A 22,906-nucleotide genomic window follows, 5' to 3' on the forward strand; every position below is an offset into this window, starting at 1 on the left:
GGGCATCAATTCATGTGTCATAGTTTTCACCATCAGAAAGGTTAAATTATTGTGATGAACACCTACATCATAATTTAACAAGCACTAATGTATATATGCTAATCAGTTACTTTAGCACTGTACACACATCTTTAGCTAAAAAGCACTAACATTAATGCTCACACATTGCACACACATGCTACAGTTACCTCATTATATTTTTCATAACCTGTCTCAGTTAATGTCTTCAAGGATGAACAGAAAAAAAAAGAAAGAAGAAAATGTAACTATCTAAAACTTAAAAACCTTAAGTCAGACTATCACTAGGGTGATGTAGCAATATTTGTGCTTCTGAAATTCATAAAAATTATTTTCCTAATAGTATTAAAAATATGTATACTTCAAATAACAGCTTTATTCACAAACTGATATTAAAATACTGTATTTTTTTTTCCTTCAGAGAAAGGAAAGGTAAGATTTACAGCATATTTCAAATACGGATATAACTATTTTTTCCAACTCCACTCTACTGATGGAAGTGCAAATCAGCTTTTACCTTCTGCTCTGAGGCACTCTGATCTATTAAAAATAAACCCTTCAAACACAGGTCATTAAACTCATGTTGCTCTCATCACTGCCAGTAATCAGAAGGTTCATCAAAGGAGCAGCTTAACATGAAGGGAAGGTTAATTCCACAGGCAGGTTAATTCTACAGTTTTTATCACTGACTCCCAAAGAACTCGAGTGTCTGGTCTCATAAATATTAAAACTGCCCAATACTCTTTCAAACAAATCAACTTTTACAATTCAAAGTGCAAGCAGTCATGTGAACATTCCCTCATCCTTAAAAGACATGTAAGTAGTCTCCAGAGGCTAAAGCCCTGTGCACCAAAGCAGTTTGTATGATCCATTTGTTTTGCTGTGCTAGTTTCCTAATGAAGGTATATAGGTGTGTAAATACACATATGTGTATATATATATATACACACGTATATGCTATATTTTATATATGTATGTGTCTATGCAAGCAAATAGGTGTTTCCACTACAGCAAAACAAGCAAATAGGGAAAATAGTTGTTCACAGAATTGATAATACCAAAATATATGAATAATATGAATACCATATGAGTATGATACTCAGTCCTACTGGTTTCTTACATAGAGATAATAAGTATTATTTAATTTCTGATGTCCCAGGGGAAGCACATACTTACTGTACCATCTTGCTATAGAAAGGAAACTCTAGACTAAAGATTTCAGATCAATCCAACTTCTACTCAAAAAACTCCCTAGATTTTTCTCATTTCTAATATTCCTGTGGTGAACATAAACCATTACCATAATAAGAATTAAAATCACTAGTCCTAGCTCCCCACCCATAAATGTAAAAAAATGCATTACTGAACAAACAGCTATTCCTGCTACTAACACGTAAAATTCAGTTGTTGCTTCATCAGATTGATAGGACCATTTTATTTAATTTCCTTGACTGATGAGGAAAAGTTAATCACACTGTGATAAAGAAGTGAGATAATTACCTGCAGAAAACTGTCTTGGCAGCAAAGGAATTCATTCTTCTTCATGATGGACTCGGACGTTAACACCAATTCATTTTTACTGAGGGCTGGTTCATTTCGGCACGGATATACGGCCTGAGGAGGAAAAACATCACTTCTTCACATAAAACACATGCACAGTGCTTCATTGTAAAGACACAGAATACAGATATGAAAAACTGATTAACACCATTCCTTAGATTTTGTTGTGTTTTTTTGTAGTTTGTTTGTTGGGATTTTTGTCTGGTTTTTTTGTTTTGCTATACTATACCAGATATTGTGAAAAGCAGAGGGGGACACAGTTCTACTTTTTTATGTAAATATGAAGGTATACACACAGGTATACACAGTTCTATCCATTTATTGCACTCATATTACAGAAATCTGAACAGTTATTTCAGCTAAAGGCTTTTCTGTGATGGGGCCATGCCATGACACAGCAACCAACCAACCACAAAGCCAAACAATACAGGTCTTCAAACATCACAACATATCCAGAGTTACTGAACAACACATCAGCCAGTTCAACACAAAGAACATGCATGCCTTGATTTCATAAGGAGTTACTTTGTGCAATGTACCAAACTAGTACCCAAATAGGTCAGTAGTCATTTATCTATTGTGTTGGTTATTAGGCCCCAAAGCTATGTTGAAGCACAGAAAAATTTTACTTTTCACTGCTTATACAGAGTTTGGTCCTAGTTGCTCTGTTTCACTATAAAAAATACCTATTTGTATACACATGCTGAAAGACTGAACATGACCACTCAAAAAAGGCAATTGAAAAATAAATACTTAAACTGAAACCATTTTCCCCACAATTTACTACTTCCTCCTACATGCTTAATTGTCTTTTTACACTCCTAACAAGGATTTCAGTAATCCTTACCCTGATATTATCTAGAACTCGCTTGAATTCCAGTGGCTCATCCTTCCCTTCCATAGCTGCAGGATCCAAGCCATCTCCTCCATAAATAAACTGTATAATGTCACCAGTAGAACTTCTGACTGTTAAGTCATACTGTGAGCAAAGATCTTCGAGTGATTTTACCAGCCGCCTCTGAAAGGAAAAAAAAGTGCAAAGAAACTAAAATAGACCAATAAAAATAGCTATTGATTGGGATTACAAGAACTATAGGAACTAGACTCAGGAAATAAATCTGGTACAGTAACAAGCAGGCACAAAAACCTATTTAAAATCACACATTAGCCTTACAGCTTTACATAAAAGTCAACAATAACAACATTTAAAGCAACAACACACTACTCCACATTTAGAATTTCTATCATATAGGAAACCTAATGATAAGCTGCAAGAACCAATTGAAATCTGAAGAATTTGAGGGGTTTTTGACATATTCTTCTAATCAGGTTTATTTTTCAAGGGATACAATGCTTTTTGTGTATGGAAGCAGAACTAGTAAACAATTCTTTTCACTGACAAAAAGCAAAGAGGTCATCTGTCAAGGCCATTTTTCTATCTGTGTTAACTACTTCTCTTACATTAACTCTTCCTTCACATCCCATAAAGAAGGCATGCTGTGAAGCATTAGTGGTTAAAAAAATGATTACTTGAGAGACAGACTTCATTGTTCTATGAAAGCAAATTAGATCACCAAAGACTAAACTGGTATTTTTTCCTCACTGAGGAGAAAAAAGGTAAGATGAAATAAAGGTTAAGAATTTTTTTTTTAATGCCAAAGTCCAAGTGCTACAACTTATTAACATAGGATCAAAGTTGAAGAGGAAAAACATTTTGCAGCTTGCTTTTTATATTTATATGTATTTGTAAATATTTAGACACGTGCCAACATTACTCCATTGGTTTTGGAGACAAATGGTCTAATTAGTCACCCACCCCAAAAGGTGTTTTTTCTGTCTTTGTACAGTTACTTGCATATGTCAGAATGTGTCCCCAGTCACAAATTATCTTGGCTTTTCTACTGCCTGTTACACTGAAAAGAGGGTTACACTTTGAATACTATGTAAATATTTGCACAGAAGCCCCAAGACTGCTCGTAATAGCAAGCAGCTTTGTTAGAGGGATATTTCCACAGGAGGTACAGCAAAGATACTAACATATTACAGAACTAGTCTAAGTCTATATGGCCAAGGTGCCTGTAACCTAGAGAGAATAGCCAGTGGAAGAGAGTTTTAGCCATATTTCTGTCATCATTCACGTCAGTTTTAGGAAAACAAACTACACAGAAATTAGTCTATTAATTTCTAGGCTTTTACAACCCATATTTGAGAGGAAAACAGCTTAATAGAAGCATGTTTCCAAACCCCACCTCTGCTGGAGAATACAGCCAAGCCATGTATTTCACAGTATAAATTACTCCATTACACTGAAAACACACACATGCACATGCAGTGTATGCACTTCTCCAACCCGTAACCTCAACACACACAAGAGAAACAGGCACCCCACCTCACTGACAGTTACCTGCATATATCCAGTTTCAGCTGTTTTCACAGCTGTGTCAACCAGACCTTCTCGACCCGCCATTGTATGGAAAAAAAATTCAGTGGGAGTCAACCCAGAATAGAAGCTGTTAGCAACAAAGCCTTTTGCTGCAGGGAGCTACAGAGAAGAGTGGGAAAAACACAGTTAAAATGCAGTGTACATTGTGTATGTTACAGAAAAACATGCTGCATGTCATTTAAATTCTTTCAAAGAGATAGCCAATACACCCACAAGCACAGGGTAATATCTCACCTGTGTTTAGCTCTCAAGTTCCCTGTTTGTATAGACGATATAAATAAAGGCTTCAAAACCCCCTGCCTAGTTCTTCCAAATTAATATAACAGTCTTTCTCCTTCTACCTACAAACCTTGTCACGTTTCTAGCCATTCCTTGCAAACACTACACCAACTTATAATGCTTCAGACTCCCTTAAACTTGCAAAAATTGAAAAGGCAATTAAGAAAGTTCATTTTGCAATAGTAGTGCAAAGGTATTGGCGGTGCTGAAGACTAAGCAACCCAGAAAAAAATATGACTGGATATATGTATATAATTAATTCTCTTGAGTGGTTTGCTCTCATGCTTGAGAAAAGTTCTTGCCAATCAACTTTACACAGGCATTCCTTGAAGTCAGGTAACACCAAACTGCCTCCATGATTGGAGTTTGATCTAAGAAAATCACTTTTTATTAACAGGTAGTTAAAAAACAGTAAAACCACTAAAGCTACATTTCAAGTTTTACCTTCTCATCTAATCCAGGAAGTAGTGTTTCTTCTTCTATTTATCCAGTACGGTACAGAACTCAGAAGTGGAAATTTGGACATTGAAAGACAAATGCAAGTGTCATGGCTACCATCTGACACTTAGTTATTTAAGACACTAGCTAGATTAATGGCTTATACCTAGAACCTTCTTTACTGTTCATTAGATTTCAAATAGCAGTTTTAAAAAATTATTCTAATTGAATTATATTAACAAATTAAACAAATATTAACAAGTGCATGAGACTTGTTATTGCTTCATGTAGGACCGAACTCAAACATGAAACATTAAGAATAACCCAGGATACCTATTCTGCTGGAGAAAGAAGGAAAAAAAACCCAGACTCCAGATAGGTTTCTCTGGCATGTCTCACCTGTCTAAAGATACCAATACATACCCAGCAGTTGACCTGAAAAGTATTAGTGCAGTCACACATAACACAACAGAGAAACTTCAACAAATTATTTATAGGACTCTCAAGAGAACCAAAAATGTATCATCAGACTTACTTTAATTTTACTAAGTTAGAGAGGTCAAAGCAAGGCTTAGCTGTAAAAATTCATGGCATTCTATGGCAACTCAAAACACTATTGTTAACTCCCAAATCACACTCAGGACATTTTACATGGACCATATATGATCCTTTTACTTCAGCCTATCATGACAACCCATGTTACCATGCATCCTTCTCAAAATGGCTTAAGAGAACTTGTTTCACTTTTCTTCACACTCTACTGTAAACATACAGAATTACCTTAGAATGCTTCTCAAAGTGAGGCAAAGATCTGTTCTCAAATCCATCAGGAACACGGGACCCACTGATAGCCTGCTGACCTACACAAGCAATCATCTGGGATATATTAATGAAGGAGCCTGGAAGAAAGGAAAAAGCCCTCATTCACAAATGAGGGATATACTGCTTCCTTGACAGAGCTGTCTTTCACTTCCATTAAGATCTCAGCCTCACAATTAGTCAAAAAACACTCAGGTTTGCAAGAGTTAAAGAAGCTTTTCTGTTACTTGTCCTGTTCATTTCAGCATTTATGCAGAGGCTGACAATTTGGTCTATGACACAGCCAACATCTCATTCTGTTTTTTCCCTTTGTGTCATAGACATATATGCCACCATCATTTGACTATAGTCCTTATATTATCCTGGTTTGTGTTATGGATTGTGTTTTATACAGTCCATGACCCTAACCTACATATTTTACTTCACAACTTCTTCAATGAACACATTTTTCATAAAGGGTTCAGTATCTACCAAGATTCCTACAACAAATTAAGTCTCAGAGCATTAAATCACTAACTTAGAAGTTTTATTTGCTGAACATGCTTGCAAACAATGGTTCCCCACCTCTCCCTCCCAAATTACACACTTACTATATTTTTCTTCTTAGATTTCAGTATTTTTTTAGAACTACATTGGAACTACATGATCTTAAAGGTCCCTTCCAAAAAAATTCCATGATTCTGAGAAATATTAATTCCAATTCTGAATATATAATTTACAGTTGATTTTTGTGTGTGATATAAAAGCTTGCAGTAGAAATGCAACTGAAAACTTGTACTGATGAATTAAAGTCTTAAGAACACCTAAAGTTCCAGTAAGGCAGTTTTCAACTTGTACTAAAAATTTAAAGATCCAAAACCTAGAACATCAGCTTGATTTCAATTAATTATACCCAACCTGGTACTTACTGAGTCACTTAAAATAGATATGACATGAGCTTGCACAACTGACAGTATCAAATGAGCTAAGAAGATGGAACAAGTAATTTTCACAGCAGTGATGGAGTGAGCAACCTACATGCAAAGTTCAGCTACCCCTACCTTTAGAACCACAGAGAGCCATGATAAGAGGACTGTTGCTCTTGTCCAGTTCTCTGAGACAGGCGCTGCCAGCGTGATCTCTGATGACAGAGAGTTCTTTAAGGATCAAGGCCTGAAATCGATTATTTCAGAGGTTCAGCATTTGTTAAAAACACATAAACAAACAGTACTCTATCACTCCCAGCAACACCTTCAGTACTCAAATGGAATTCAAAACACAATCAAGAAACCTAGTCATTGCTTTGGGTAAAACGATTTTAACTTTTAACTTGCATTAACTTCCAGTGTGCTGCACAAAATATCTTTGTTGGGATAAGACAGGGATATCCAGAAACATGACCCTCTCTTACCAGCAGCACAAACTTAAGCTAAATTGAGCACTGCACTAAGTTCTAAAGACACACTGCACTACATGCAAGAAAGATTACCTCAAAAATAATGTATTTTTGGACTGCTTTCAGAGAGTACAATGCTCATCTCTCCAACTGTTACAAACATAACTGCATCCCAAAAACATTCTAGGACATATACAGGTGTCCAAAAAAATGAACAGTGGAAAGGGCTGCAAGATGTTTTTTCAGCCAAAACTTCACTTCAAACTGGCTAACAGTGGCAGTACTTCATCATAGAGTGGGGTTCTCTGGTTGGGTGGTGGTGGTGTTTGTTTTTTTCTCTTTTCCTTTCTACTTTTTTTTTAAAGTAAAAAGTAGACATTAGCCAGCCAAGATGAATATGTAAAATCATTAAATAAAATGAAAAGTGTTCTTCAGCTGACTTGACTAAGCCAGTAAGCTTTTGGGCAACATTCATTGCTCTTCATCAAAATTTCTGCAAAGAAAACAACCCAGCATAACCAAAGTCCACTTAACTTTTACCCCAGTAAGGAAGAAGATAAAACTAGCATAAGATCTATAACCAAAGGAATGTTTTGCTTCTTGTATCACTTTCTTTACTTTTTCTGTTCTTAATTAACCTAGCAAGTCTCGATAAATGTAATCAACTCCATTTCATCTACCTATGCCATTTTAGTCTCATGCATCAGCCTAGTACTTCTTGCACAGAGGGAAGATCTCAGTTGTTAGGTGTTTAGCTAACATTTTTAGATGGCATACAAACATCTTAATATTAAAAGACTCAGCTGAAGTTGCACACCTAGGGAATGCATTTGCTTGTATTTTTATGTTTCAGAAGATAATTTTAGACTTCACAATGTACATGAATATATTTATGAAGTTTTTACTTGAAATGTATAGTGATTTAAACAAAAAAATTTTACCTCTAGTGTCTCTTCTGCAGTACAACCAGGCTGCTGCTGTAGCTTGCCAGTGTTCAGAGCTTCAATATACTCGTCACATTTCTTATAGCCAGCATTCAGGAGCTCATACTTAGCTTTTAGCAGGCCCTGACCAGGGGTCACATCACCAATTCCAATTGAAAAGCCACGGTTAGCTATTATTTAAAGAAAAAAAAATTATAGCTCCATCTCATACAGAGAAAACAAATTAAACCCAGGAAATTATTATCATTGGGAACTTTCATTTTTGCCTCCCATCATGTGACCATCATAAGCAGTTCATACGCACAATCAGTTGTTTCACCATCTGCCAGCTTCACAACTAGCTTATTTTTTTTAAGCACAGTATTTCACATTTGAAGCAAAAATCTTGCTTGCTTGCTCCCTATTTCTGCATTGAAGTACTACTTTACAAGGCAATGCACTTACAGAGATAGACTGGAGCAAGTCTGGCTAGACGTGACATGGCATCCGCAGCTTCTACCTGTCCCCAGTCTCTCAGCAAGATGTAGAAAATGTTGTTCTTGGATCCTGAACCCAATGTTCCTTTGTCCATACTGCCACTCATTAACTCACTGTTTTGAATCGTGACATCTAGAAATAAAAGGGAAAAAAGAATTCATCAGTTTTCTAAAACATGAACTAATCACTAGTATTCACTTACGGAGAAATTTTGAAATAAAAGCTCTGTTCATTAGAAGAAAAAAAACCCAAAGACATATTTAATGTATCTGTAGAAATGTATGACTGAGTGTTGTAAGGGGAACAGCCTACAAACTGACCTTACCAAATGAAGTTAAAATTTACTTCCCTTCCTCCTTAGAAAGGCAACTGTATCCAATTACAGATTCGTGAGAAACATTGTGAATAAGTTTTTGGTAAAAATCTAAAAATAAACTTTGCTTCCTTAATCCAAAGAGCGTCTTCAATTATTTTATCCAACCAGACATAAAGTCCTCCATCATAATAAACCAATGCTATTTATTTATTTATAGAGTAGAGCAAAAAAACTTCAGAAAGTTGCAGTTCTCTTATTTGAAGATTCTGATAGTCAGTTCAACCAAATCACCTCTGGAGGCACAGTTTGAAGTTATAAGACATGGTAGACTCCAAAGTCCCTTCAGTTACAAGAGAACTGTAACAACACATCTGTCTTGCCTTTATGCCTATACTTGATGCCTCTCTTACCTTACTCCTTTTTCCTTCATTAGGAACCTTCCATTTCAGGCACTAAATCTTCCTTTAAGATTTAGTCTTGAACCAATTAAAAAGTATCTTGTGTCCATGAACTTTAAACTTATTTTCTGATAACAGTACAATATATATTCATCACCAACTTCATTATAAATCTTTCAAACAAGTGGCATATGTAGATGGATCCACTTAAATAATTTTATGCAGAATATTGTAGATGTTTGCACACTGTACTCCATGCTCAATATTTTCAATGTCAATTTAGGTAATTATCTTCTTGAACCACAAGTCAGTGCTCTATCTCTTACTATATAACATCAAAACATGATACTAGCATTTCTTGTGTTTTTTGAGAATTTGCAGAGAAGTTTCTGAATAGAACTAGTATGGCTTCAGAAATTAATTTTTTTCAGAGAACTGAACACAGCCAACAACAAAATCCAAAGGTTTTCCACATTATGTGCTCCTGTCAAACTCAGAAGATGGAAATTCTTCCCGTACTTCCTAAAATGTGCAGTAAAGATGGCTTACGTTCACACAAGTGTAAAGAGAATTGCTTTGTGGGCTTTCATCCCCCAGTATTTAGAGGCTGACAAAAATAGTTCCACCACGTTTATAATAAACTTCACAGCCACAGAGTGGTTCCATCTTCTATACTCAGAATCTGCTGTAGAGTGGATCTGAGTGCTAACTAGGAAATTCTTTCTCACATCAACATTACATAAAAGAATGACTATAAATCAATGGTTCCTCTACTCACACTTTTGAGTAGCAAGGAGCCAGCCTAATCCTGCCTGCTCATGTTCCTTTCCAACCGTTACCATATGAATGTTAAATTAATTATAAGCAAAGTCTTGCTCATCTCCTACAGCCTTTTCTATGGTGGTCCTTTGCATTCCATCTGCCACTCTGACTTCCCTAACTGGAAGGACACAGATGGCTTGACATCCTAGGGATTCCTACCTTCCCTATGTATCCTAATTCCTTTCAGTGTTTGTCTCCTAATCCCTGTATTATTAACCCCACTTAGGATACCAAATTTTTCCACTTGCCCTCTGCACAACCCCTTCCTAAGCTTCTTAGCTTTTCTCCTTCTCTCACGTTCAAATACTAAGTTAGCATCACGACAAGCCTAGCATCAGCCAGAAGACATTTTAGTTTAAGGAAACACCCAAATCTTTTCTTTGGTGTTCAGTAGAACTTCAACTTTTTAGAACAACCGCATAATTTTATTTTTCATTTCAAGAACACTTATGTCAAGTACCACTTTAACTCCTACAGTGAACAACAGCTACAATTTCTGTGAAGACTTTCAAAACACAGCTTTAGAAGTGTCACTCACAAGAATCATTGTAACACAGGTCCTCCCCTTTGCCACAATATTGTTTGCCCTTCGTTCGTAGATTGGCTTTTACAGGACAATCATCACTGGGTTTGAGAATGAGGCTGAAAACCTGTTTTCCTGTCCAGAGTGTTACAGGCTTAAAGAAACAGAAAGAGAAGAATTAGGATTACAAGTCTGTGCTATAACTACAGTAAAACAGCATGCAAGAATCTAATTCTAAAATTGTTTTATATATTGAACCTTTCTAGAGAGAACCATATCTGTAGAAGTGCACAGAAGCATAGCTTTGAATAGGGAAGTATTAAGCACTTCTATAGTTTTAAAACCCCTGAGTGCAGCACAGTTATCTTTTACATCAGATATGTGCTTGCATTTAGAAAAACATGCTTTATTGCTCTCTCTTACTGTCATGTTTCCCTTTCTGATTAGAAAAGAAAAAAAAAGATGCTGTTGCTGTCATTTAATTTCTTGAGGAAGTTGCAACATTTACAATTCCTTCTTTATATAGTGCCTTTGATTTAAAATTTTAGGAGTTCAAAGATTTATATAATTATGTACTCCCCTCAGCTGGAGTTAGATTTAAGCAAATGTCACAGCTAGCACTAAAATTATTCTTTTGGAATGACAGAAGAAGTAGTCAAAGAATCACTGCTCTTGGCTATTAGCAAAAGTTGATATCAATTTCTAAAATTCATATTAGATACTGCCTATAAATTTCCTGATCTTGCTTTAAGTTGTATTATTCACTGATATTTCAGTTCCTGAATTCCCCTAATATTAAACTCATTACTTTGAAATTAAATAAAGGATGTAAAAACGTTTACACTAACATTCAGTATTTAACAAATTTTAAAATGTACTAAATCTCTCCAGACAATACTATTTGCCTTAAATACCAAATTAATCATATACAAACACCCTCAAATATATGTGAATGAAGGCTTAACATACCATAATCTAATAAATGATATGAAAACTCTCTTCAAAGTTTGTAAAAAATATAAAAATACTCTGCCCTTAATAAATGTTTTGTGTACATGATGTAACCAAGGAAAAAACACACACCCTGCAAACAAATTACACTGCACTCATCCTCTTTAACCTTTAACACAACTAAAGTATACTCTTTTCCAGGTTTACTATCTCCTAAACCTTGAACTGTTGAGTGTTTCAGGACCTTACTCGAGGGCACCCAAGGAATAATGCAGTTTCTGCACTCAGCCCCATATTACTCTGCACAGTCAGAAACAGTGAGGTCTCTAAGTACAGTCTATTTTCTGTTGGTCACAGAAAGCCAGGGGAGCTGTGTCACATCAACAGGACAGCAGCAAAGCTGTGTTTGAACCCTGAAGGAGTCCTGCATCTGGACAGCACCATGAAAGGCTGACACCATTCAGCATCAGGAACCAACAAACCACTTCTGCACAGCTTCAACCCCAAATTCTGATCCTTGTACTTGACACTAGACAAATGCAAAATCTCATACAAAACTATTGTCATAGAACAAGAACTGTCTCTGCCGAGAACATTATCATGAGTCAAGTACACACAACAGAGAAAGTCTTAGTAAAATGAAAAAAATATTTTGACACACCTTCAGAATTGCTGGGGGTGGGAGGCGAACTTTAATCTTTTCATCCTTGCCAACCAGGATAGAAGCAATAATTTGACAGGCTTTGGCTCGATCAAAAAAGGTATCTTTTAATGTAAGAAGATAGGCACCTGGAATGTAAAAAAGTATTATGACAGAGTAAATTAAGACTAAATTTAAAAACTATTGCATATTCAGTGTCAATTACTTCATTCTCATACTACTTAGCTACTTATGCAAAATGACAATCAGTTGTAAATACTTTCCAGATTTTTTTTTAATTGTTCCACACCAAATTTTTAAAAATGAGAAACAGCGCATTTCTATAATTCATTCTCCCTCTCTGAGTCTCAAAGTCTATCCCATCAATGAAAATAAGGCCTTGGCATTTATTTTTGTAAACTTTCTTCTCTGTGTTCATTGGACATTTCCCAAAGAATTTAAGACATTGAAGGTACTTACTGGGTTAAAACTAATTTTCAATGAATGAAACCAACTCCACTACCATAATCATAAACAGTTTATACTATCTACCTAATGCAGACAAAGACTGCAGAAAAACACTGCAAAACATATGCAAAGGTAATAATAATTGCATCCACAAAGGAAGGCAGTATAAGAAATCACTCTGAGGACATGACTATATTTCAGGCAAACAATTGCCTTATTTCATAATGTCACTTTGACTTAGGAAAGGAGAAATTTTTTCCTTAATATTAGAAAAATTCTGGAAAGAAGGGAAGTGGTTGTGAAGGAAAAACTGTTAAATCACACAACTCTGAAATAAGCTTATCTACATACCTGTGAGAAAATCCTGAATAGCAGCAATAAGAGGTTCTCCATTTCTTGGTGTTACCAAGTTTGCTTTAGTCTACGTGATGCAAAAAAACCATTATGCATCTGAAGACACTTATATTCCATTTGCTATTCAAAACAAAACCTTACCATTTAAGATATTTATTTTAGCAAAAATGGTCAAAGCTTATTCTAAATCAAAGTACAGCTTTCTTCAAAAAGATAGAAAAATAAAATAGAAATTTAAATTCACTGCAGTCCCTGCACATCTACTGACAGTTAAGTAATAGTCTGAGAATAGCTACTGGAAATTACATATTCTGGTTCCAAAGTAGAAGTTGCAATAAACTTGGTGTTTTGGTAGGGACAGGGAAGGCAAGACAAGCTAGCTTTGAGAACCTGGAAAGGCAGAAAAGAGGTTACCCTTACTATGGGGTGCTACTGGAATACTGCAAGTTGTGTGGTCCTTACTGACAGGTAACAATCAAGCCAGCCACCTCCACCAGCCCCATGTTCTTAGGTTTTACTTAGACTACTGCTCCAGTTAATCATCCCCACCTATGCACCAGTGAACACACGACCACAAAGACCTCCATCACACACTTGGGGGCTGGGGGTTTTCTTTTTAAGCTCACAGATCAGTTCAGTGAGCCCAGCAGTTGGTGGGTACATCTGAAGCAGCAGTGTCATTTAGTCATCATATAGGAGCAATGTACTGGAAAATCCTCAGCCTGATGCTACTGACTCCACTTTCACAACACAGATCAAAGCTTGCAACCACTGCATCCCTATTTATCTACCCTCTCTTCTCGACCCTGCCCTAAGAGCTTCCAGTCTCCCTCCTTCTCTGGTAAGTTGCCTTCTCCAGCATAAGCCCAGTATTGCTGCCACATTTCCAGTATGTCCATCTTAGATTTAACATCTGGGCTGTCAGACCAGAAAGCAAACATCTGTTGGTAACTGAGCCACTCTAGTTGGTCAGCAATCCCTAAGGACAGTCATGCAGAAACATACTAATGACATCTGCTTACTTAAAAACACTGGATTTTCCACGGATGCTAAATCTAAGTCTATTAGGCTACCATCAGGTAAAAGTCCTAATTTATTCTAAATTCCCTTCTGCAGAGTTTTCAGGCAGCTTCAAAATTAAAAATTATCCACACCCAGTAATTTAGATAATATTTCAGATTTCACATGCAAGTTAAGAAATACAGGGCTCAGCCAATGTCACTAACAAAATTCCAACCCAAACACTGTCTACCTACCCCCATTAAAACAAGTGCTTCTGCTTTTGCTTCTTCTGTCTGAGGAAGGTGAAGGTTCATCTCATCTCCATCAAAGTCTGCATTGTATGGTGTGCAGACACATTCATTGAATCTGAAGGTCCTATGAGGTTTTACTCTAGCCTGGAAAAGGGAAAAAAAAAGTGATGCACATTCAGTCAAGCACAGTTGAAAGATGAAAAGCCATGCCTGAGTGCTTCCTTGTAGTCTTTATCTTTTCTTTGCGTTACAGGCATGAGTCAAAATTCCTGATTACAGGATTGAACTCAAGCAGCAACTGACAGAAATTTTATTCATTATATTATAGAAATGTAGCTAATAATTTTCATTGTGAAGAATTCATACAAAGCACAGAAAGACAACATGCTTTTTAGAGATCACATCAACTCTACAAAAATGAAATGCTCGCATAAGAACAGATACTGAAGTCAATTATGGTTACTGGCAGAAGTGTCCAGACAGCTATCCTGGTACACGACAGTTCCCACGCAAAGGCACAGCTGCACTGAACTCATCCTAGTCCCCACACACCGTTTCAGAAAACACTGTTTATTTGTGCTTATGTAAGATAGAAACACCACCAAAGGTAAACCACCCAATATTCAGGGATGCCCCACCTCAGTGTTAGACCGTGTGCACTTACAATGTGAGCCATGATGCTCAGCTTGTGAAGAGAGGGCTGGCGGTTGAACAGGACTATGTCACCATCTATAAGGTGTCGCTCCACAATATCACCAAATTTCAGCTCCTGGGCCATCTTTTCTCGGTTCCCATATTTCAAAAATCTTAATAGTAACATATAATAACAGAGTCAGAAGAAATACATGCAGTAGATGTAAAGACAACTGAAAAATAATTGTTAATGATGCGAGCTTTTCCGTTAAATGTTGGAGTATTTGTATTACAATAAGTAGATGACAAAACTGGTGCAGATTGAATCATTAAACATCAGTCCTGCTGCTATTTTAAGTAATGAATGTATTTTGACATCAGTTAACAAAGCTACAGTAATTAGACCAGTAAGAAAAAAGTAAATTGATAAAAACAGAATTTGTTTCAGGTGTATCAGAGAGTATAGAAGTTTTACTCATTTATTATCCCTTTTTACTACCTATAAACTGACTGCAGATTAGCTCTCATATGAAAACAGGCAGCACAACTTGCCCATAACTGTCCACTTTCATTTACGTATGTACTACGCCCTCTATTTCAACTAAGTCTCAGTGACAGAAAAATACAAATCTAATTGCAGTTTATTATCATCAGTATCTGTACTTCAGATTAAATGTAACAGATTATTTAGAAATAAACACTACACTAAACCTGAGGACATAATGACAATTCTTTTGCTACCGTCCATTATGAAAGATTCTAAAAATAAATTTTAATCCCTTTAGATGTAACTGTTTTCACACAGCAGTAAGAACAAGTTGATGAGGAGAAATAAAATGTGAATCATTACAGAAAAGCCTGATACCTTTTCATTTGGGTGTGCCTCTGCTGTATGAAGTTGGCTCCAGGGTGAACATCAGGACCATTGCAAACAAGTTTCCTCATAAAATTAATATTTGCTTTGTTCACCTGTTGCATAAAGACTTCAATCAGAAACAAATCAAACACATTTCAGGATCTCTTATTTTTACTGGTGGTTTTTGCGTCTTCAAATTTTAGGCTCAACTGACAATCTCCTGTCACAGCCTCAAGCTGCTGAAGGGAACTGGCAGGAGGGAATAGAGGAGGAAAACATAAGCCAATCTTTGAGCACAATATCAGAGTTAAATTAAATTAAAAATCTGGGTGATAAACTTAAAATACAAAAATACCCAACCACTCCTTAGAGGGACACACCAACAAACATATGAAGCTATGTAGGAGTTCAAAAAATATGAAGTAAACCTCTTCCCTCTAGATAGGTCACACCTTACACCGCATGCCGTCTCGGCCCTTGTCATATCCAACACTACAGCCTTCTTTTGCCAGCAGCAACAGAACTGGCAAAGCATCACTGAATGACCTTTCAAACAAAATGTAATACATTCACTCCCTTTTACAGAAGGGCTGAAGTGAAACAACACTGAGGTCTGGTTTGGAGAAAAAAAAAATGAAGCATAGGAAGAATTTTGAGTTTTGGTTCTATACTACTTACCTTTTCAGGAAAGGTCAGTATTTTAGCAACATGAATAGGCACTGCTACTTCATCTATTCTTAAGTTAGGATCAGGTGAAATGACTGTTCTGCCAGAAAAATCCACTCGCTTTCCAGACAGATTGCCTCTAAAACGACCTAACAAAATAAAAGTAAAACTCTCTTATTAAAAATTGCTTTCAAAATGTTATCTGTTAAAACAGCATATTAGAACATCCTTTAAGGTACAGCACTGAAGTGTAATACAACAGTGGCAGAGAGACACCTGACAACAGCAAATTTTTGCAGCTGAGAAAAAAAAAAATTAAAACCAACTTTCTAGACATACCTTGCTTTCCCTTAAGCCTCTGAACAAAACCTCTGGTCCATTTCTTAGGTGCCATGTTGAGAGGAATTCCTGAGAGCTCACTATTAATGTATAGGGCACACTGCAGTTGAAGAAAATCCCAGTCTTCCATAATCATCTGTGTTTTAGCTCCTGATATCCTATGCTAAACAAAATAGTCATCCAGTTCAGAAAATAAATATAACACATAATAAACTAGGCAAGTATTTTCCTGTTATAAGTACGACTCTTCTTTTGCAAATAACACTATGACACTCCCATACACTGGAATGAAAAAAGACAGGATTTATTAACAGGATGCATAATGCTATAGCATAAGGTCAGTCACATGAGAACCCAAAATAAAATTTCTTTTGACTAACATGGGCTTTGGACAAAACTAGGGATTTGTTTCAATTATATTCTGCCCAACCCACTTAACTTAAGCTCATATAATTTAACAGTCAGGAGAATCACCAGTAGTTCATAATTTGTCAACCTGTTTTGTTTGCTTGACAAAAGACCAGTTTTGAAAAGTGTGAAAAGTATTAGTCTGATAGAATTGCTCTCCTAAACAACTGATAAATTGTCAAATTCACTTCTAGTCTCAATTTGATAACCATGCTAAATGAAACCTGACTTCTAAAGAACAGATGGTGAAATAAAGAAAGGAAAAAGATGCAGTAAAAAAGGCGGAAGGTCTACATGGAAAAAAAACAACACAAAAACAACAAAAGAAAAATCAGTAAGTGTAATATTTTCATTGTAAGTGACTGCTTGCCAAGTGTCATAGGAGGGAGAGGGGAAAAAAAACGTTAACAGACCAGAGCTGAAATGACAAAGCATTTCCCATAAGAATGCCAGCAGATCTTCAGCAGGTCCTAAACTGCAAGCAGTCCAGTCAGTCAGTTCCATCTGAAGCAAGCTTTTCTTATTTCTTTCAAGAAAATCCCCAACAACATAGAAATACAGGAGCAGATTGTAAGCAGTAAACCCATTTGCTGTATTAAATTCTAACCAAATATTTTCGAAGGCAACAGTTTCAGGGCTTGAAGGATAACTCACCTTTTTTATTACATCATTGAGGAAAATGATCTCTGTCAGTTTCATTGTCAAGTCGTCTTCATTGGTGCCCGACTTCAAGTCGCTCACCACAGAGGGTCTGATACACAGTGGAGGCACCAAGAGTCGCGTGAGGATCAAATCTGAAGGTTTACCTGCTTCTGGGTTCATTAGAAGCAGAGGAATGTCTTCTGCTGGGATTCTTCTAAAGAGGTTCAATACCACCAAAGGATTCAAGTTTTCCTACAAAATCCATTGGAAAATGAGGAGAAGAAGCCATCATATGAAGTTTCAATGCTTCCCTCCTCCCTTTATTTACTGATGTTCAAAAAGAAAGTCTTTTTCAAAGCCAAACAGAGAATTATGCAAACCAAACTCTATTTTGTTTTATTTATCCTGAACCAACACTTTTAGCATCTCATATGTTAACTTGCTATATTCTTTCCTCATGTTGTGTGTTTTTTTCCTTATATATTAGTTTTTACTTGTCATCATATTACTGTTTTTTCTCAAGAGTTAGTAGAGGGTATTTCACAGTTAATAAACAAAGCAACTCTATTAGCATCCTATAACAAACTTACAGTACATTGTAATAGTTTTATTCACATAAACTCACATAAATTACAGTACTTTCTAGACTCTTTTCCAAAACTTAATTTCTTTCTTCTTAGAATAGCTACTGCTGTAGGGTAAGAAACTCCAGATATTCACTACTTTTTCTACTCAAAGATGCACCTGGAGATTTTCCCAGCTTGCAAAGAGCAGGAGGAAACAAAACTGTATTCAATGCAAAGCTTCATGAAACAAAGTTAGTAAATAAAAGTTTCCTCTCTCCTTCTCAATGTTATGGTCTTCTGAACAAAAAAAGTATTTGTATATTGGAATTATACAGGAGTTACAGTCAAACTACCTGTATGTGTAAACTTGTTTGTTTTTCTTCTGTGTTTATTCTTCCTTTTCTAGTTTATGGAACCTTAACACACCAAGAACATCCTCACTCTTTAGAGGCAGAAAGTGATGTATTAGAACATATCAATAAACTAAATTTCTTATTTCAGCAAAGTTAACATTATTGCAATAGATACAAATATTCTTCATGTGTCTTTTGATATACAGAATTCTTGGACTACCACAAGACTCCAGCTGATACATGGAAAACCCTTGAGGAGTTTTACTTCATGCACAAAAACTAGCAGAAAATTTAAGTTGTAATAAAAGTCACCTGAGCTCTTCCCAGTAAGGGTTCTACTTCTTTGTTATGTTCAATGGCAGTTTCAAAGGACTGCAGAAAAGTAGATACTATTGGATCTACGACTTTCTTGTTTGTCTTGTACTTTTCATGTATTATTTTCAACAAACCACATTTCTTCACAGTTCCTGCAAGCAACAAAACCATACCAGAACTTAAAACAAGTACAGTTCCAAACCTAGTTAAACCTGCTGTAAGCACAAGAACAAAATAAAACTTTATTAGCTTTATTAACCAGCTTCCTGAACTCACAAAATATGATGACAGCCAAGTCATACTTTCCTGTATGGATGGCTTGGTGTGTCTACATCATGATGCTGCATTTGAACCTGAAAGCAGGTGGTTTAGTCCACACTTTTTAATTCAGCTTCATCTCATCCACAGCAGGTAAGTTTTTAAAACAGAAGTTCCAACACTAAAAAACAGGACTAAGATGTTCCATTTACGTATCATCCCACTATCTTCTGAAGTAATTTTGGAAGTGAATGATCAAAAAAATCTAATAAATACTTGCACGTCATGCAGGTAACATTACTCATGAAACTTTCACAAACTAGAACAAATGCTCATTTTTTTAACTGAAGTATTCCAACCTAACACATAAGTTTGTAAATGCCTACTGTTTATGCCCCCTAGATGTACTTAGGATGAAGTAACTCTCCATTTATTGAGGTTGTTGTTACAACAAACAACCCACAATTTTCATGAGTTATGAGTGTGAAGTTCTAAGTTATGGATTAACTATCTGTTATGAATCTTTAACACTTCAAGTCCTTAAACTGCAGTAACATGTGATCAGTACAGATGAAAAAAACCAAGATGTGTTTTGAAAATCAGTGTGAAACCTTATGAAGACACTCTGCCCTGAAGCAGGAATAATCTTAAAAAGGACAATTTAATACAATGATGAAAAACTATGTTTACTCAAAATTACAAAGTCTACCCCTGTATTTATGTTCAGGTCAGAATCACTGCCAACAGCTCACAGTATTTTTAAAAACACACTAAGTATCAACTATTAGTTACTCCCATGAAACAGTACAAGCAACTAGGAGAATGTCTATATCTACACAAATGAGATGTGATGAAGCATGTGCCTGGCACTAGACATACAACTACCCGTTTCTTAACAAAGACCAGAGAGAACACTCACTAGCTGTGCAATGAACAAGCATATTCAGGATTTGGATCCTATCACAGCTGTCGAGATAAAAACCATCACAGTAGACAACATCACCAACTGCTAATGCCAACACTCACCATTAAAGGCCCCACAGTAAGGACAAGTGTTTTTCTTTCGGCACTTCTCGGACACTTTCTTTTTTAGCCCTCTCTTCTGAAGGTATGTAAGGCCAGGTCGCTTTAGGTAATCCAAAAACTGCTTTCTTTCTTCCACTGACAGCATGATACGGCAACAGGTTTTGCAGATCATCTTAAATGTAAACACGTAGAAACAGAGTTGTCTAACATTCAGAGATGTAACCTCTTGATCTAGAGCTTAAGGTCTTCAACAGAATGCAGTTTTTTGAATGAGATACTACTTACTTCTTTATTAAATGACTAATTCAAACTCTGAAATATACATTAAAAAGCTCAGGAGAAAAAGAAGTTACAGTAAATGAGGCAAATCCTTATCTAAGCTCTGCAGGACCTTGAAAAACCATATATAGCAAACAGAGCTTTGATTTACCAAGATGTCCATAAAGGCAAGTTATATGGCACATATTTAATTTAAATCACAGAAAAACAATGGATTAAATTTATCAGTCTGAGGTTGCATAAACAAAATGGATGTATTTACATCACTAAGACTGTATTTAAATACATTTATTTTGCAAAAGAAAACATAAAGATAAATTAATAATGCAACCTGATTTTGGCCTTCTGAATTAACTTTCATCTTGCCTGAATTTTTCCCTTCTCTAGGCTAAAAACTGACAACAAATCATAATCATGTTTACCTGTAAGATGCCTATCACAGCTTTGAAGTATCCAACATGAAAACATGGTAGCTCTAAGTCAATGTATCCATAATGTCCTAAACAATCAGCCAGGCTTTTTCCGCAGGTTTCACAGGGACGGTCTTTTTCACTGGTTCCCTTTGGGAGAAAAAGAACGCACACGTAAAGAAAGAAAAATTTGCTGTTATTGACTGAATAGATACAAAATACAAGAGCTTTTAAGCTAGTCAGGTATCCTAACAGCAGACTCACTCCTTTTTCCCAGCATCAGAAGCATGACAGTAGCATTATATTCACTCTGACCCTTAAGAAAAATGGTTTTTTATGCACAGCCCCTGCTGACACCAATAACGTGGACTTAAACAGCTCTTGGAAGTGATCCACAGCCCATTAATTTACATTATGGCATTTTGTTCCTGTTGATATGGCATGATGTTGATGGATGTCTCTGGGTCTCCCAACAACTTGGCAGAAAGAACTTACCTCCTGCCTCAAGAGAATGCATTCCTGAACCCCCCAAAAGCATGAATAAAGTAGTTGCCTCTGCAGGTAACAACAGTCTATGAAATTCAAGTAAAGACTCATTTTTGTGTCTTTTGGATAAGTGGTACATTTCAGTGACCCCAACTTTTTTTAACCACTTCAGTAGTTCCACAAGAGTCTGGGAAAAACAAATGGTTCTCACCATGCGATGGTCCAGCACCCCATACTGCAGTGGAGAGTGATGGTTGTCCTGACTATACAAGTTTTTGCTGACCACTTGAATGTGAGCCTGCTGTCGCATCTCTTCTGGAGATTTCATGCCAAAGCAGATGTGGCTTCTAGAACGGAAAATTCCACATGTATGTATGGGCACACGCACATGTGCAGAAACACTTCTAGTGACAAGCACACACAGCCCTAAGTGTCACAGAATCAATTAATTTGGAAAAGACCCCTGAGGTCATCGAGTCCAACCTATGACTGACTGAACACCACCATGTCAGCTAAACCATGGCACTAAGTGCTACTTCCAATCTGTCTAATCACCCTTTTGGTGAAGAAGTTCTTCTTCATGTCCAACCCAAACCTCTCCTGGCACAGCTTGAGACTGGGTCCTCTTGTCCTATCCGTCCTTGCCTGGGAGAAGAGACCGAACCCCACCTGGCTACACCCTCCTTTCAGGGGCGCCCTGAGCCTTTTTTTCTCCAGGCTAACCACGGCCAGCTTCCTCTGCCGCTCCTTACAGGAGTTGTGCTCTAGACCCTTCCCCAGCCCCGCTGCCCTTCTCCGGACCCGAAAGTACCCTAAAGCAACGCAAAGGTGCTTAAATTGATGCAACACAGTGCTGAAACAAGATCTTTTCAGACAACTGTAAAGAACAAAGTTGCTTTGCGGAGAGTTGGTGGTTTATATTCCTGGGCACCCCAGCACCAGGGCACAGGCACAGCCCAGCCGGTGCCAGCGCTTCCCAGGCGGAGCCGCCGCGCCATCGGCTCCCCCCGCTCCTCGCACCGAACCTCTCTCCAGCTCAAGTGGTTCCGCCCCGCCCCGGGTATCCTGCCGCTCCCCTCCCCAGTCCCCGGAGCGGCGCAGGGGCCCCACTCACATTTTCTTGGCCACATCGGTCTCCCTGAACTGCTCCTTCACCATCGCGGCGGCCGCGCCGGGCCCGCCGGGCCCGCCTGCCTGCACGCGCCGGGAGGGCCGCGCGGGGCGGCCTCCGCGCGCAGCGCCCCCTGGCGGCCCCCGCCGCGCTCGGGGCTCCGGGAGCGCGGGCCGGGTCGGGAACGATCACAGCGGGGACACCGGGAGAGACCACAGCGGGGACACCGGGAGAGACCACAGCGGGGACACCGGGAGAGACCACAGCGGGGACACCGGGGGTGATCACAGCGGGGACACCGGGGGAGACCACAGCGGGGACACTGGGAACGATCACAGCGGGGACTCCGGGGAGATCACAGCGGGGACTCCGGGACACTCCTGGCACACGGCACGGGGCTGTGTCCAGCCTTGGACATGCCCAGTGAGGGACACTCCCCACCCTCGCCGGGTGATCTGCTGCAGTGCACGGTCACTGCAC

At 37.6% G+C, this 22,906-nt stretch overlaps 1 protein-coding gene across 1 annotated transcript in view; it reads right to left on the reverse strand.

The window, feature by feature from the left end:
* Positions 1–22,522, reverse strand: part of POLR3A (RNA polymerase III subunit A) — a 34,682-nt gene extending 12,160 nt beyond the window's left edge. Inside the window, exons 1-21 of the mRNA XM_050340800.1 lie at positions 22,430–22,522; positions 21,527–21,662; positions 20,842–20,979; positions 20,141–20,312; positions 18,854–19,008; positions 17,635–17,874; positions 16,573–16,735; positions 16,246–16,382; positions 15,577–15,680; positions 14,743–14,884; positions 14,082–14,222; positions 12,823–12,892; positions 12,025–12,152; positions 10,428–10,566; positions 8,321–8,485; positions 7,874–8,046; positions 6,598–6,709; positions 5,519–5,637; positions 3,983–4,120; positions 2,426–2,596; positions 1,519–1,632 (exon numbers count right to left, since the gene is read on the reverse strand). Coding sequence (XP_050196757.1) covers positions 1,519–1,632; positions 2,426–2,596; positions 3,983–4,120; positions 5,519–5,637; positions 6,598–6,709; positions 7,874–8,046; positions 8,321–8,485; positions 10,428–10,566; positions 12,025–12,152; positions 12,823–12,892; positions 14,082–14,222; positions 14,743–14,884; positions 15,577–15,680; positions 16,246–16,382; positions 16,573–16,735; positions 17,635–17,874; positions 18,854–19,008; positions 20,141–20,312; positions 20,842–20,979; positions 21,527–21,662; positions 22,430–22,473 — 2,901 coding nt within the window. The 5' untranslated portion in view covers positions 22,474–22,522. The remainder of the gene's footprint in view (positions 1–1,518; positions 1,633–2,425; positions 2,597–3,982; positions 4,121–5,518; positions 5,638–6,597; positions 6,710–7,873; positions 8,047–8,320; positions 8,486–10,427; positions 10,567–12,024; positions 12,153–12,822; positions 12,893–14,081; positions 14,223–14,742; positions 14,885–15,576; positions 15,681–16,245; positions 16,383–16,572; positions 16,736–17,634; positions 17,875–18,853; positions 19,009–20,140; positions 20,313–20,841; positions 20,980–21,526; positions 21,663–22,429) is intronic.
* Positions 22,523–22,906: the final 384 nt, after the last annotated feature.

This window comes from Myiozetetes cayanensis, unplaced genomic scaffold, assembly GCF_022539395.1.
Source record: "Myiozetetes cayanensis isolate MyiCay16 unplaced genomic scaffold, myiCay2020 scf10, whole genome shotgun sequence".
Lineage (NCBI taxonomy): Eukaryota > Metazoa > Chordata > Aves > Passeriformes > Tyrannidae > Myiozetetes > Myiozetetes cayanensis.